This window comes from Coptis chinensis, chromosome 7, assembly GCF_015680905.1.
Source record: "Coptis chinensis isolate HL-2020 chromosome 7, ASM1568090v1, whole genome shotgun sequence".
NCBI lineage: Eukaryota > Viridiplantae > Streptophyta > Magnoliopsida > Ranunculales > Ranunculaceae > Coptis > Coptis chinensis.
In genome coordinates, this window is record NC_141462.1 from 1,721,892 (window position 1) to 1,737,714 (window position 15,823).

Consider the following 15,823-nt stretch of genomic DNA (forward strand, 5'->3'; position numbering starts at 1 on the left):
TTATAAGTTTATATAATTCTATTATTATGTAGAAAAAATTATAAAAGATTAACATTTAAAATAAAATTTTATTTTTTAATTTTTTTTAAGTTTTACAAAAATTAAGACAAAGCATCAACAAAGTCATAAGTATTTATGAATTTGTTTTTTGTTTTTTGTTTGTAGGTCTGACGCTTGTTTAACACTTAAGACATTAATTGATACTACTATGTCTATATATATTTACATAATTTAGTCTACAAGTTTACAATAATTAAACAAATTGTTAATTTTCTATAATGTTATAAGTATATATAATCATACTATCATGTGGAGAAAACTATAAAATATTAACATTGAAAATAAAATGTTATTTATTATTTTTTTTTTTTTAATTAAAATTTTATTGATAATGATAACAAGTTTTACAAATAATTATGATAAGCGTGCAACAAGCTGCTCCGCAAGTCATTTACGAATTTGTTTATTGTTTTTCGTGTTTTTGGTTGGGTCGATGTTTGACGTTTGTTTAAGAATTGAGAGTAAAAAAAAAAATAGAGGGAGAGCTTACAGGTTTGTTATGTGTTATTAAAATTATACAAATTGACCGGTTGTGTTTTGGGCATTTGGATTTAGTTTTATTAACTCATCAAACATTTAAATAACTCATCAAAAATTTAAATACACATTTCTCAATCTCTAATGGGTTTGGACTCAAAATAAATTATAAATGATAATTTTGTAATGAAAAAAAAAAAAACGTTGGTTTATTGGAATATTATTTTTTTTTTTTTTTTTTTTTTTTGTTTTGATTTTTTTTTTTCTTATATATAATGGACAACCTCCAATTAAGGGTGGAATATTTTTGTTGATTATTTTAGCTCTCAAAGTTATAGTTAAACGAACGAGCTTTTTCACTATAAATATGTTATACAGGTTTTCAGCTCAGCCTAATGGTCAACCTCCAATATCTTCTACTGACCAAGTCACTGACGGGCCTCAAAAACCATCCAATGGTATTGATGAAGCAGAATTGGGTTTTTATAGGTTTCGGTCTTGGGCTTCTAATACCAACACGGGCCGAAGTTTCAATTTATCGTTTTTTTTAAATGAAAATATCGCGTGGGAAATATGTTTATTTTACGCAGCGAAAATGGCGGGTTGTTTTTGAAAAGATCCATTTTCTTCCTTTGGATATTTTAGGATTTTTTTTTGTTGGTCCCTTTTTCTGGGGCACTGACTTCTTGTTGCATCTCGTCAATAGTATTTGTTCGGTTTTTTTAAGGTTCACATTTTTTCCTGTTTATATTTTATGTATATTAATATTTCTAAGGTAGAATTTGTTTTACATGATTAATGCACATGCAGTGAAGGAAATTGTGAATATTGAGGTGGTGCATGAATGTGTTTATAGTTTCATGGATTTCTAACGGTGTAATACAAGAAATATTTATATTGTTATTGGTTGAGGAAAAGAAAAGGTGGTCTGCATGCATGGATTCAGCTAGGAGTTGGTTTCATAAGTTTCAACCAAGAGAGACATTTAAGAGAAGGGAATCGAGTCAGGATATGGAAGGATCACAACAACCATTAAGTGATGAAGCACTTTCTAATATAACGAAACAGAAAGTTGCTGCGGCTAAACAATATATAGAGAATCATTATAAGGAGCAGATGAAGAATCTGCAAGAGAGAAAAGAGCGGTATGCATGGTTTCTACGGTTCTTTGTACCTTCTTTAAAGTAGTTTTTTATTGGTTATGCCTTTCATCAACTTGGTTATTTGCTTTTCGTGATTTTTGAAAGTTGAATTTCTCAATATATAGGACAGGATTTATTCTACCTTGTTCATATGGGTGACATGGTTTATTTCTTGTTTTTGTGCGGTAAAATACTATAGAAGATGTCAATATGTTTCTATGTTTAAGGAAACTGGCAGTTTGTGTGACATAGATGTTTTCAAGTAAGTATTATTTCAGGTATTGCAATTGGTGAGCTAACTATTGTACAGAAACATAGTAATTAAATTTCTGTGTATCCATTATGTTGTCTAAAATGATTTGCGTATAATTAGATGGTAACTTACTCGTCTATAAATCATGTCCTGTATCTGGTTGATCTTATTGGTAGTATGACTATTGAGTATTGGTACATATTATTTGACTTTTGATCTTCAAACCAAAACTTTTTTGATCAGAAAGTGAGCATTTTCGTAGTTTCTTATCAAACTTTGCACTTTAGCGTGATTCCTAATATTCATACCACTATTCAAGCAGACGTAATGTACTTGAAAAGAAATTGGCCGATGCGGATGTGTCGGAGGAAGACCAAAACAACTTACTAAAGTTTTTGGAAAAGAAGGAAACCGAATATATGCGTCTACAAAGGCATAAAATGGGAGCTGATGATTTTGAGTTATTGACAATGATAGGAAAGGGTGCATTTGGCGAGGTATGTTTTCCATTAGCTATATATGTTGATTTGTTTACTAAGTATGACTGTTCTCCATGTCTCCTACATTGAAGTATATATGTTTATGCCAAAACATTCTTGTTCAATAAAGATTATAAACGATCCACTATTGTCTATAGTAGTGAGGTTGGAGCTTATTGAGCTGCAAAAGAGTGATCCTCTCATGTGTACCTAGCTTCAGGGCTAAGGCATAACGCCCGCAATCGTCCACACTACTTTTTCTGCAATATATATCTGGAGCTCCTATGTATTATTGGCGTCTCTTACGCAATTGCTTCTGCTTGCATTCACTGAAGTTTTGTGCTCATGGTAATTATTTACTTTTGTTGTTCAGGTCAGAGTCTGTAGGGAGAGGACGACGGGTCATGTGTATGCAATGAAGAAGCTTAAAAAATCAGAGATGCTTCGCAGAGGGCAGGTACAAATTTCTCTGTCAATCTTGGCTTGTGTTTCCCTGTGCTGTATCTTTATTTGTTCAAAATCTTTATCAGGTTGAGCATGTCAGAGCCGAGAGGAATCTACTAGCGGAAGTTGACAGCAATTGTATTGTCAAACTATACTGTTCGTTTCAAGATGATGAGTTCTTGTATCTCATTATGGAGTATTTACCTGGTGGAGATATGATGACTTTACTGATGCGGAAGGACACTTTGACGGAAGATGAGGCCAGATTTTATGTTGGGGAAACAGTTCTAGCTATCGCGTCTATCCACAGACATAATTACATTCATAGGTTTGCAGATACTCTTATTTATTTATTAGGTGGTGTGTCCTTTGATATGCTTCTCTAACTGGTCGTTTGAGACAGATGACTAAGTCTTTCTGCCAATCCATCTAACAGAGACATTAAACCAGATAATCTTCTACTAGATAAGTATGGTCACATGAAGCTGTCAGATTTTGGGCTATGCAAACCGTTAGACTGTAGTAATCTCCATGAAAGTTTTAATAGTTCTCAATCAAATGCCAACAACCCTGCTGCACCTAAACGCACACAGATGGAGCAATTGCAACATTGGCAGAAAAATAGGAGGACACTGGTGAATTTCCTAACATTGTATGAGTGATTATTTTGCAATTTTTTATAGCAGTAGTAATATTTTTGTCAGAAACAGATATTTTCAAGAGTTTTTTTTTTACTACGAAAATAAGGTGCAGTTTTGTTGAATTGATGCTGACCGAGTTTAAAGGAAAAAAAAAACAGTATTTTGTTGCCTTGTTCTTATATATATATATATATAGTTTATCAGTTCTTTCCAGTGCAGAGTTTCTCGGTGACTGCTTGAGATATATGTGTACTCAACTGTTGGAACATGAAACTTGCAGGCTTATTCTACTGTTGGTACACCTGATTACATTGCTCCAGAAGTATTGTTGAAGAAGGGATATGGAATGGAATGTGATTGGTAAGTAACCATTGAATAAACCTACTTTTAGAGTTAGTGTAGTCTCTTATACTTGGTGCACTTTATTTTGCACAGGTGGTCACTTGGAGCTATCATGTACGAAATGCTTGTTGGTTATCCGCCTTTTTATTCCGATGAACAGATGTCAACATGTAGGAAGGTAATCTACTAGTAATGTTGCAATGGACTCATAATGGTGTTGGGCGTGGTACATAATGCCAACAGGGCTCACAGGGGCCTTTTAGATCTCAACCTGTTCATATAAATTTCATCAAATGTTTCTTCTGTCTATGCAGATAGTAAATTGGAGAACTCATTTGAAGTTCCCTGAAGAAGCAAAGTTATCTCCAGAAGCTAAAGATCTTATCTGCAGACTCCTGTGTAATGTTGGTCAGAGACTTGGATCAAAAGGCGCTGTTGAAATAAAGGTGTTTACTGGTTTATTAGTTCTAAATTGTTGAATTTGTATTCTAATGAAAACTTGACGGACTTACCTGATTGATCCTTCTGCATGCAAATGCCAGGCCCATCCATGGTTTGCTGGTGTTGAATGGGATAGGCTATATCAGATGGAAGCTGCATTTATTCCAGAGGTGAATGGTGATTTGGATACTCAAAATTTTGAAAAGTTTGAAGAGGTAAATATGTTGGTCAAGAGCCATCAATCTGTGGATCCTCATATCTTTAGGCAATTTTTATCGCAAGCGTTGTTTCATTTTGTTGTAATTTATGGGTACATATTGCAGGTTGACAACAAGAATGAGACTTCATCAAAATCAGGCCCATGGAGAAAGGTAGCTTTATGAATACATGATGTCTTACTTTATGTGCTTCATTGTTGAAGCATTGGTCTTAATCTTACATTCTGCATCTGTTGAAGTGTTTATCAAGTGCCTCAATGTCCATAGTCCATATTAGTTTATTTATTTATTGTCTTGATACTTGCAGATGCTCTCGTCGAAGGACATCAATTTTGTTGGTTACACGTATAAGAACTTTGAAATTGTAAATGATTATCAAGTTCCTGGGATTGGTAATTTCTTTACTCTGGTGCAATACATCCATCTCTTGTTTGTAATATCATACTGTTTCTCTCTGGATTCACTTTCCACTTCCATTGTGTTTGAGGAAATATCAAAAGGATCAATGAATTTTACTTTATTATTTCTTTCTGAAGTTAGACAATCGATAGATGGATACGCCAACTGCGTTGTCATTCTGCAGGTGCTTTTTTGTGTTAATAAGCTAGTAGAAATTGTTCCTTACTCTAATCACCATTAAGGCCCAGGATACCTTTTATATGTTATGTTATGTTAGGCATTTGCAAATAATAATTGCTTATTCAATGTACTTTTCCTTTCATTTCTAAGTTTCTCTGAGAAAAAGTTCTTGACAGAAAACAATATTGCTATTCAGACATCATTCCTGACCTTCTCCTTAACGCATATTTACTAGCTGCAGTAACTTGGTTCATTACTGATTTAGTCTTCATTCTCATTGAAGCTGAACTGAAGAAGAAGAAGTGCAGTAACCCGAAGCGGCCATCCGTCAAGTCCTTGTTTGGTACGCATTCGCCCTACCTTTATAATTACTTGAAAATACCCACCTAGTTTCTTTGATCACCCTTTCAGTCCCTGTTTGTTTTAAATGACGTTTTCAGAGCCAAATTGGATTGTGACATGCATACCAAGATTAAACTATAGCTAGTTTTTTAGTTTCGCTTTGTTTTGATGTATGTATACTGATAAGCAAGTGCCCTTACAATCAAAGACATGAAATAAATATATAATATATAAAACACCATTTTCCTTATTTTATTGACAATGTCGCTTTTATGTTGCAGAGGAAGAGTCATCAGATGATTCTAGGCATTCTTCTAAATCTGTTTCACAGGGGAGCTTTCTCAACTATTTGCCTCCCAAAGCAGAAGTCTCTCCAAAATCCCCATAAGCTCTGCTGAATTTACAACACTAGATGTCGAGAGGCTCCAAGTTCACATTTCTTAGTGATCTGGTTGTCTGATATTTCCGCAGGACAATGAGTTCCAATGCGGTACGGCAACATGCCGAATGCGGTATGGCAACATGCCCATTGGAGGTCATTGATCTGGAGCTATAGTTGCCTAGTTCCTTGCTTAAATCAGTGTCCCTTTACTGAAATAGGATACCAATGTTTTCACTCCTGGAATCATCTATTCTTTGCGTAAGATGTACAGACCCCGATCCAAGAGTTACGTACATGATGTAAAATAGTCTTTCTATTAGAAATACATGGATGTAATTTTGAATAAAGAAACGTAATCTTGTGTCAATAAATGCTTTGTAACTTCTTGTACGACATTGTAAGATATATACAGTAGTAAATTCAGCAGTTCAACATTCTCTTGTTGTACGTTGTCTTCTAACAAGATATCAGTATAATACCATATATATAAGAATTTCATGTAATTTCGACATTTATCAACATATTTCACACTTGCTCACTTGTCACTTTCTATGGGTACTCAAACTTCAGATATGGGTACAACAATACTATTAAGTAGTATTACAGTCTACACATCTTAAATCATGGCAAGCATTTTATGATTGGTCATTGGTCTAAGTGTCTAACAAATGCAAATGGTTCCTCAAACAATCTATACATTAGCTGCTCCGCTGAAAGAAACAAAGGATGGTAAGAGAAAGCTATTCGTATTATCAGATGAAAGTTATGAATCCATGAAGAAATACTGGAATGGCTAAAATTCTTATATTCGTCATGGCTTTGAATCGACAGTAAATCCTATTTAGCTACTTCTACAGCCAAAGTATCTAACAAGATCAACACCTTATAGTTCCACATTTTTATTATCATAATCTGCTACGACGAGTTCTTGGAAGCCGTATGTAGTTACGTACAACTCCAATACCTCAGAATGTTCAGATCTATTTGGTTGGTAACAAATACAATTGCTGTATACAAATCTGCTAAAGATGTTCTATCGTCTTTGGAAGTTCAATGTCCTTACTGAAAAGGCAAAGATGAAACCAAAGAGCACGGTGAACATAACTATCATCACAGAAACAAGTGGTAGGTAATCATGTCTGAAGCCGAAATATCTCCTCAGAAATTCTTTAACTTGCTCTTGCTCACCCGGGTCGGAAAATCTCTCGCTTACATCTCCATACTGTGAAACAACCAAACCATACAAGGTCCAAGAGACGGGAGAAGCCCAGTAGTACCATCTCCACCACACTGGCATCCTCTGTTATTAATAAAGAATACCTCAGTATCTCTTACATATTACAATCAACTATCCTAAAGAAACATGCATGATGCATGTACAAAGGCACAGAAATAGGACTTACCGGTCTTGGCACTATAAAGCCTGAGAAGAGATTCCATATGGAATAGAAGGCAGCTGAAACAACGGCAGCAATCTCGGGGTTGGGAGTCATAGCCACAGACATCATCCCATAAAATGTGAAATATAATAATGTGAAGTACATGAAGAACATATACAGTAAGAACTTGGCAGCGGTCCACTCAAATCCGATCATTGCATAAACTATAACCCCGTATACCATAGCCTGAACAAAGACATGTGGAACTTCAATCATAACCTGCAACGATAAGAAGATGGTAAGGAGACTTCGAGAGTATCAAAGAAATAATGTATTGTTTCATCAAGTAATTTAGTCTTGCGTAAAGTTCTTAGACACAGAATGGGATAACCTGTCCAAAAGCATAGGGCAATGCCGAATACATTCCAGCAGCTTTCTCTCGGTAAAAGACTGTTCTTTCAACTGCTACAACTGGCTGCACAGATAGAGCATTTTGTACACCAATGAAGAGTACTGCAGCATACATGGAACCCATTGCATTGAACAAATCCTGCGGCCTCCGCCTGTACTTTCAAGCATTGAAGTTAAGGCTGAATTGTCTAGGGAGGACAAAACCAAAAGGCATTGGCGGCCTACTTAATATCTTTTACGTACCTTTTTGAGCCAAGATCCCAGAATATTGTACCGAACAGCAAAGCAATGATAGTTGTGAAGAAAATTCTCACTGCAGCATATGGCGGGTTGCGCCAGTATGACCAATACTGTTTCCAAAGGCAAGCTATGCATTGAGTATAGAAAGACTGTGAGTACTGCGCAGAGAAGTGAAGATCCTGTGAATCAGGTGGAGGGATACTCAGTTCCTTGATCAGAGCTTTGTTCCTCCTGAAACATGATAAGTTAATTAGAATATATCCATAAATATATATGTGACTTACTATTTTATTTTATTTTTAAAAAAATAAATAAGTTTTTGACATTACTAAGTCCTCAGTAAACCTACCCATATAACTCAGATTTTCTATATACTTCAGTGAAGTCGGTGTGCAGGATTTCCTCTTGTGCCCCACTAGTCACCTCCAACATCCAAGTTGCTGGATTATAACCATCTTTAATTTTACTGACTCCTTCCACTGCCTTGAAGAGCAAACATTGTTTGTTAGTAATCATGTAGAAGCAACTGAAAGTCTGAAAGTCTTTAGACAAAAATTCTCTGTCTATCTCGTCAACAGTTTTGTATGGCTCACCTCAAAGTAGCTGATGAGATGGCAAGAACGGTGACCTAATGGACCTACATATGTTTCTTGACCTCCTCGCTTCATTAAAAATAGCTATAATCCAAACAGTAGTTCAGTATATTTACATGATAATGGCCCATTGTAAGGAATTTATAGGTGTTCAAAGTTTAACATATATAGAACCTCGTCGAAGGCTTCAAAAATGTCGATGCTTGGCTGGTGGATGGTGCACACCACAGTTCTGCCTGTGTCCACAGTGTTCCTTACTGCTCTCATTACAATTGCTGCTGCCCTTGCATCTAGACCAGAAGTTGGCTCATCCATAAAAATTATAGACGGGTTTGAAACAAGCTCGACGGCAATTGTGAGCCTTTTGCGCTGCTCGGTTGAAAGACCACTTGTACCAGGCAACCCAACGATTGCTTCTCTCAGTGGAGCCAGCTCTACAAGTTCCATGACCTCCTCAACAAACATCTGCTTTCAGTGATCAGTTTTACCAGTCAATAGATTCCTTTGTGCGCAAGAACAATAAACAGATAAAGATCCGAAAATTAACCAACCTTTCTTGTAGCAGAGTCAACCTCAGGAGGTAAACGAAGCCATGACGAGTATACTAAGGACTCATAGACGGTTACATAAGGAGAGTGGATATCATTCTGTTCACAATATCCTGAAATACGTGCAAATGTTTCCTGCTTTTTGGGGTAGCCAGATATGGTGATGCTTCCACCTATGTATCCTCCTGTCTTTCTTCCAGCTAATACATCCATGAGAGTAGTCTTACCAGCGCCACTGACACCCATTAAAGCTGTAAGGACACCCGGCCTAAATGCTCCACTCACACCTTTAAGAAGCTCCAAACGATCTTCCACAACACCTTCACTTTTCATTTCCTGATATTGGATTGAAACAAGAAGACCATCTTTCTGATTGAGTTAACCTGTTAGGAAAGAAAGCCTCTTTCTCAAAGGGCACTTTTATTATTACCTGTGGCATATCAACGGAATAAGTAATGTCATCAAAGGCGATAGAAAGAGGTTGAAATGGAAGAACCATCCCCCGCTTCTTATTCTGATTAGCTGATTCAATATCTCCGGTCCTCGCAGATGAGGACCTGGATGATTGACCACCCCCAACTGAGCTCTTTCCTCGTGATGACATCTCAAGGACTTCTCCGGTTCGGTTAACAGATTGCTCATTCATTATCTCCTCTGATAGAACTGCCTGAGGCTTCCCAAATGCTGCAGTCATTTGATTCATGAGTAGAATAACATAATACTTCCAGTTGCAATAGTAAATTTACAAATTTAAGGAATTGAAAGAAGATGCATACGATCGAGAAAAGCAAGAGCAACTGTGAAAAGACCATTAAAAAGGAACATATATCCGATTAGTGCCCCTACTCCAATCCAGTACCAATGTGCTTCAGGAAAGATTCCACGAGATTTCAAAACTGCCACTCCCAGTGGTTCGGCAGAAATAGAAGGAACCTGCAACATGAAAAGAGTGAAACCCATACTGATTGTGGCGGAGCCTAAATAATGATTTACTCTTTCCTCTTCTTCTTCTTTTTCTTTTTCCACTTTTTTTTTTTTTTTTTTTTTTTTGTATATTCAATTTTTCAGGCACTTACTACATGTCTCCACTGGTTCCCAAGAAATTCATTAACAGCAATTGCATTCTGTCCATACATCAAAGGTGAAATCCAGTAACCCCATATCCACCATTTCTTTATATTTTCTGTAGCGAAAAATCAAGCACTTCAAACATTAATTCAAAATAGTGTCCATAGAAGAAAAAATGACTTAATTCTGGCAAAAGAATATACCTCGTGACAAAACAAATCCACCCAAGACCAAAAGAACAAGCAGGGAAAATGCACCGAATGTATTTGCCACAACAATGTTCCTTCCCATTGCTGCAATGAACCGAAATACTCCAGAAGCGACCTGGTTTACAAAGAGAAGGAGGAGATATTGTCTAAAAAGCCTGCAGTAACACAAGTCAATTGATTATTGCCTGGAATAACATAGTAAACACAAACCCAATTTTGGACTAGTATTACAGCGTATGCTATTTGGTTTTTACCTTTCGACATTAGGATCAAAACCAATAACATAATATGTTAAGAACACCCAAATGGCAACTTCAACAAATGAGACGGGAATCTTCAGGATCCATGTAGGGAGTGAATAAGCCCATGCAGGATAGAATAAGAGATCCCTTTGCTTGTAAAATACAGGTAATTTTGCAACTGTCATGTTAAGCTCCGACAAACCATTAAACATAATCATGAGAAGACTAAAAAACAGAGCCCCCATATATATCCCACCATCAGTTACATTACCACGAGGCATTTCAGTACGCAGAAAAAGTGTCATTCCGATGAATGCCATTAGGGTAAGCTGAAACAGAAATAGATATTTAGTATAACATACGTAAATCAGCAGCAACTTTCAGAGAAACGTGAAACTCACTTGTGAGCACTTAAAAATATACACAAAACTATTCCTCTTCATCAGCAAGTATTCTCTTGAGATGCAGGCTTTCAGCAGTTCCTTCTTGTTAACACCATACTTCTTTGTCATCAAAGCTGCAGGATGACTCTTGCTCTTGTCAAATGGGGTTGCAATCTCATCTCCTATTTTGCGGCCAATATGGAACGATTGGAAAGCCTCAGCAAATTCCTTGACAGGGATGAAGGTGTAGGGCTCGTCTTTACACGCCCAGTACTGTTTTTGATCTTTCTTTGAGGTCACCTATCACACGTACAAATGAAGAGTTCAGTCTCAAAACCAAAGAAGGTGGCAAACAAAGAAGGATACATTTCTGAACTAAACTTACTTCTTGCAAAAAGTCGGCAACTCCTTTTCTCTCGGGGCATTTGAAGCCCAAGGATTCAAAGAATTCAAGCACATTCTCACGAGGACCCTGGTACACAATCTCACCATCCGAGAGGAGAATAATATCGTCAAAAAGGTTATAAGTCTCAGGAGCTGGTTGGAGGAGAGAAATGATGGCAGTCCCATGGAGAATATGGATGGTTTGCCTCAGAGCATTCACTATCTGGAAAGTTGTTGAACTGTCTAAACCAGTAGATATCTCATCCATGAACAATGCCTTTGCAGGTCCAACCAGCATTTCCCCTATGTCAAAAATCAAAATCTTTAATTGTGTGGAAGTAAGTATACAGAAAATCTATCAAATTTCATATTCCCATATTGATATACCTGTCGTGACTCGCTTTTTTTGTCCACCAGAGATACCTCTCAACATATCATTTCCTACAAAGGCATCAGCGCATATTTCCAATCCCAAAATCTAGATTTTTACATATTAAGAGTGGCATTTAATATTGATAAATCTCAAAATTTAATCAACGGTAATAGAACTTAGTTTGCAGAATTGGTACCTTTAAAATGTAATCTGTAACTACACTGGCCTCCTGCCCTTCAGTTGCTGCCGCCTGTACAATTTGACAAAAATCTCAACCTCCTGAAAATGGTCTGTAACTCAAACATAATCCTATACATCTATCGAAGTATTTGAGAAAACATTGAAGGTTGATGTTATTGCAACTTGAGTAGATTTTGTCAGTAACAAAGTCGTTGGAGTTTCTTTCTAACCTTCATGTAGACATCAACATTAGGATCAGGCTTGATATTTGCTGCTTTCTCTCTTCTTGACAATTCTGCCAACATTTCTGCAGTGTCCAAAAGTTGTCAATTAAATTGCGCTCTGATTAACAGGCTTTAATATACATTAGTTCTAGAAACTGAATGCTGCGCGTAATGTTTAAATTTACCATAGCCTGTTCCAACACCTTGACATCTAGCAGAGAAAGCCAAGGTTTCTCTCACAGTCAATTCTCCTATATGAAGATCATGTTGGCTTATATATGCAGATGTTCTTTGGGGAACAAACTCATCCATCTCATGACCATTGTAAGTTACTCTACCTGAAACCTGTTAAAATTTTAAAGCAAGATATATTAACGGAAACAAAATGTTTGAAACTTCACTCTGTGGAATTAGAAATTGATGAAATAAAACCTTCAGATCTTTGTCAAGCTTTCCAGCCAAAGCCAACAGGAATGTAGTCTTTCCAGAACTTGGGGGTCCTAAGAGCAGTGTCATTCTGTGAATTTTGATTGGAAAAGTGAGATAAGGTATCTCTTGGAGAATCAATGGGACTATGATGATATCAAAACCATCTAATTTTACATAAAACTGTATATTTACCTGCTCGGTTTGATGACTCCACTGACATCATGAAGGATTGAAAATGGCCTCTTTCTATTACGCAGAATATGGAGGTAGCCCAAGATCCCCTACAAAACCAATGAAGAGATGTTGTACAAGAGTTTCAAATATTAATAATAGTAATAATAATAAAAACAAGAGTGAAGATTGCAATAATTAAATTCAGTACAAAGATGAACTACCTCAAACATGTTAATTGAGAAATTAACAAGTGTAGGCAAAGCTCTTCCCCCAACATAAGCTTCTGCATCCACAACTAAATGCTCGAATCGAACTTCAATAGTTGGAATATCAATCCCAACACTGAGGTAAAATTCAAAAAACATACTAAACACTTCAGAAACCTTGTAAAAATATACAATTAAATTCAAGTAATCATATAAAGCATCAAATCATGGACACACAAGCTACTACATGATTGAAAAACATAAAGAGAAGGTTCATTACCGATCAATGCGATTCTTGAGCTTCAACAAGAACTTTTCATTATCCTCCTCAGCAACTTTCACCAACCTCTCCAACAGTTGCTTCCTCTCTTGAAAACCAAGATTATGAATATCAATTTCAGTTACTATACCCTCTTCTCCAGTGAGTATACCTTTCTTCATACGACTACAAGTTGATAGTTTCTCAAGAGCGGCCCATTTAAGAGCTTCTTCATCATCTTCTTCTCGAGAAGACGCCGTATGGAAAACTTCAGCAGTGCTATCCCTCCATATGGAAGAACTGTTCCTACGCATACTACTAACTCTATAAAGATCAACACTCTCCATTGGAACTGATCCTTAATACTTCAAAATCTACAAAAGAGCAAAACACCCAACCATACCAAATAAGGAAGCTTATCGGTTTCACAATGAGTTATATATTATGAAAAGAACGTGAAAGCAGCCTTGATCAGTTGAAGCACAGAGATGCATGTGCTTCCTTATCTAGCCCTTGTAGGCGTTGTAGCTCTCTCTATATATATACCAACAGTTCGATGGAAGTCGGGAATGTGTACTTTGTTTAATAATAATGCACGTACAGTAGTAGGCAAAACATTTTTCTTGTTTTGGTTTGAAATTTGCAATAGAAAAAACATTTAAATCAGCCAAGAACTGAAACTATAACTACAAGCTATCTTTTGCACATGACTACATGAATGTATGAACAACTTGCTCAATGTACATACGTCCCACATGTGGCATGCATGGTGCAACTCTTGACTACCTGAAAGATTGTCTACTCTAACATTACACAAAGTATGAATTGCAAAGAGACGCCCTTAAATAAGTGAGAAATGTAACCGAGTTGATGAAAGTAAGGGTGGAATTTGAGCCGAGGGCTCGGAGCTCGATTTGGGCTTGGCTCGAGCTCGCTCATTTACTATATGAGCCGAGCTCGAGCTCAAATAAAAGCTCGTGTAACAAATGAGCTTGATGAAGCTCGGCTCGTTTAGTTCAAATAGCATATTTATAGTGTAAAATGTAACCAAGTTGATGAAAGACTAAATTAAAGCCGTGTTTGATAGAAGCTATGGCAAAGACAAATTTTGTCACAATTTACCAATAGCAAATTTATCATGGTAATCAAAATAGTAATTGCAAATAGTTTGTAGCAAATATAGATTTGTTGTTGTTTGATTACATGATAACAAATAGTTTGTGGCAAATTTGTGTGTAATTTGCTGTGGCAAAATTTACATAGTTCCTCTCTGAATAAATTTTGCTATCAAAATCATAACAAATAACTAATTGTGGCAAAACTCAAAAACGTCAGAAATCATATCAAATATATCAAACAGTACTATGTACATAGATAGTGGCAAATGTGTGAATAGTATTATTTGCCATGATTTACATTTGCCACAGTTCCTATCAAACACAGCCTAATGCCTTGGCCGTGAGTTGTGAGTTGCACTGTGAGATTATTTTCATCTCTTCTAGTCGTTGTAGAAGATGAGGACCAGGACCATATGCGTTGGTTACGAGTGACAGGTAAACTCTATTAAACATGGTGGGTCACTGGCGATACACCACATACTAATTTAGACTTTCAAAGTCATATGGTCCTCTTCTAAATGGTTATAATGTTAGAGCATTTTTAGGAGTGATATTCTCCTCTAAATTTTCAATAATTTGGTGTTTTTTCAACTTCAAGAGAGCTACATGTTGATGAAAACACAATAAAAAACACCAAACCAAACACCAAATCGGCCAATATTTGGTTCCAGATTTGATGTTGTATCAAATCACTCACGCGACCGCGCGGTTTTTCCAACACCGCGTGGGCTTGGGTTTTCCCTTTATATGTAGCGGTTTTCAAACCCAAACCAAAGAAAAAAAAAAAAAAAAAAAAATGTGGGATACAATGGAGCGGTTTTCTGAAAACCGCGTAGACTTGGGCCTGTCAGTTGGGCTTTAGTGGCGCGGTTTTGGTAAAACCGCGTAGACTATATGGGGTGATTTTGCCAAAACCGCATAGTTATTTGGTGAAATTTTGATGTTGTTCCTAAAATTGTTTAGTGTTTTTTGGGTTTGGTATTTTTTTGTTTCAAAATTTTGGTGTTTTTTTAGTAGTTCTCCTAAAGATGCTCTTATATCATCAACTTGACTTAACTCTATTTTTATTGGCGGAATAATGGTCTCTTGTCAACTTGTCTACCCTTTAATATTACAATAAAAGTCTACAGCCGCTAGTTCCGTCACTTCCGTGTACTTGCCAAGCCATGGAAGTTTATAATATTATAGCTGCTTACATGCTGGTACAGGCATATTTTTGTCTTGCTAGGATTTAGGATTTTGGCAATTTTATTCCAGTGAATAATGAGACAAAAACAGTAATTTAGTTTTGGTCATTTTTGGTAAAACGGAATGTTGAATTAGAGCTAGGGAGGGGTTTTAGAGACATATCTTATAAAAATAAAATAAACAAATTCAAATTAGTTAGGACATTTATAAGATTTAGATCATGCTATTTTTTTATAGATATTATCTCCTAACTATTCTAAACATTGTCACAAATAATCAATAAATTCAAAATTATCTAAATTTGTCAAATGCACTAAAGAAATTACTAAAAATTGGCTAATTATGGGCCGTTCATTTTCACTATTTTTTATATTATATTTGGCAAGTTTAGAAATTTCTAAATTTTTGATTATTT

At 36.1% G+C, this 15,823-nt stretch overlaps 2 protein-coding genes across 2 annotated transcripts; one reads left to right on the forward strand and one right to left on the reverse strand.

Moving 5' to 3' along the window:
* Positions 1-1,305: 1,305 nt before the first annotated feature.
* On the forward strand, positions 1,306-6,236 carry LOC147485108 (uncharacterized). The gene is made up of 13 exons (XM_086570430.1): positions 1,306-1,682; positions 2,255-2,429; positions 2,785-2,868; positions 2,942-3,183; positions 3,292-3,490; positions 3,777-3,856; positions 3,932-4,016; positions 4,153-4,284; positions 4,381-4,494; positions 4,603-4,650; positions 4,805-4,889; positions 5,360-5,419; positions 5,700-6,236. Exons 1-13 carry the CDS (start codon positions 1,378-1,380, stop codon positions 5,804-5,806), a joined length of 1,716 nt encoding a protein of 571 aa, XP_086426556.1. The 5' UTR covers positions 1,306-1,377; the 3' UTR covers positions 5,807-6,236.
* A 429-nt stretch (positions 6,237-6,665) lies between these two features.
* LOC147485109 (pleiotropic drug resistance protein 1-like) lies at positions 6,666-13,917 on the reverse strand. Its single transcript, XM_086570427.1, has 23 exons — positions 13,124-13,917; positions 12,859-12,979; positions 12,656-12,744; positions 12,467-12,551; positions 12,220-12,379; positions 12,041-12,117; positions 11,827-11,880; positions 11,645-11,735; positions 11,259-11,560; positions 10,892-11,173; positions 10,503-10,819; positions 10,243-10,403; positions 10,048-10,154; positions 9,748-9,904; positions 9,402-9,655; positions 8,975-9,307; positions 8,598-8,888; positions 8,424-8,507; positions 8,180-8,313; positions 7,834-8,061; positions 7,571-7,742; positions 7,204-7,458; positions 6,666-7,100 (listed from the first exon to the last, which is right to left on the reverse strand). The coding sequence occupies exons 1-23, from the start codon at positions 13,447-13,449 to the stop codon at positions 6,834-6,836; spliced, it is 4,347 nt and encodes a 1,448-aa protein (XP_086426553.1). The 5' UTR covers positions 13,450-13,917; the 3' UTR covers positions 6,666-6,833.
* Between the last annotated feature and the right edge of the window lie 1,906 nt (positions 13,918-15,823).

Coding starts and splice junctions, on each gene's coding strand:
- LOC147485108 (XM_086570430.1), top strand. CDS start 1,378: ATGAATGTGTTTATAGTTTCATGGATTTCTAACGGTGTAATACAAGAA. Junction 1,683..2,254: donor CTGCAAGAGAGAAAAGAGCG/GTATGCATGGTT, acceptor CTATTCAAGCAG/ACGTAATGTACTTGAAAAGA. Junction 4,651..4,804: donor AATCAGGCCCATGGAGAAAG/GTAGCTTTATGA, acceptor TGATACTTGCAG/ATGCTCTCGTCGAAGGACAT.
- LOC147485109 (XM_086570427.1), bottom strand. CDS start 13,449: ATGGAGAGTGTTGATCTTTATAGAGTTAGTAGTATGCGTAGGAACAGT. Junction 11,561..11,644: donor AAAAAAGCGAGTCACGACAG/GTATATCAATAT, acceptor TTTTTGACATAG/GGGAAATGCTGGTTGGACCT. Junction 10,404..10,502: donor TTTGATCCTAATGTCGAAAG/GTAAAAACCAAA, acceptor GTGTTACTGCAG/GCTTTTTAGACAATATCTCC.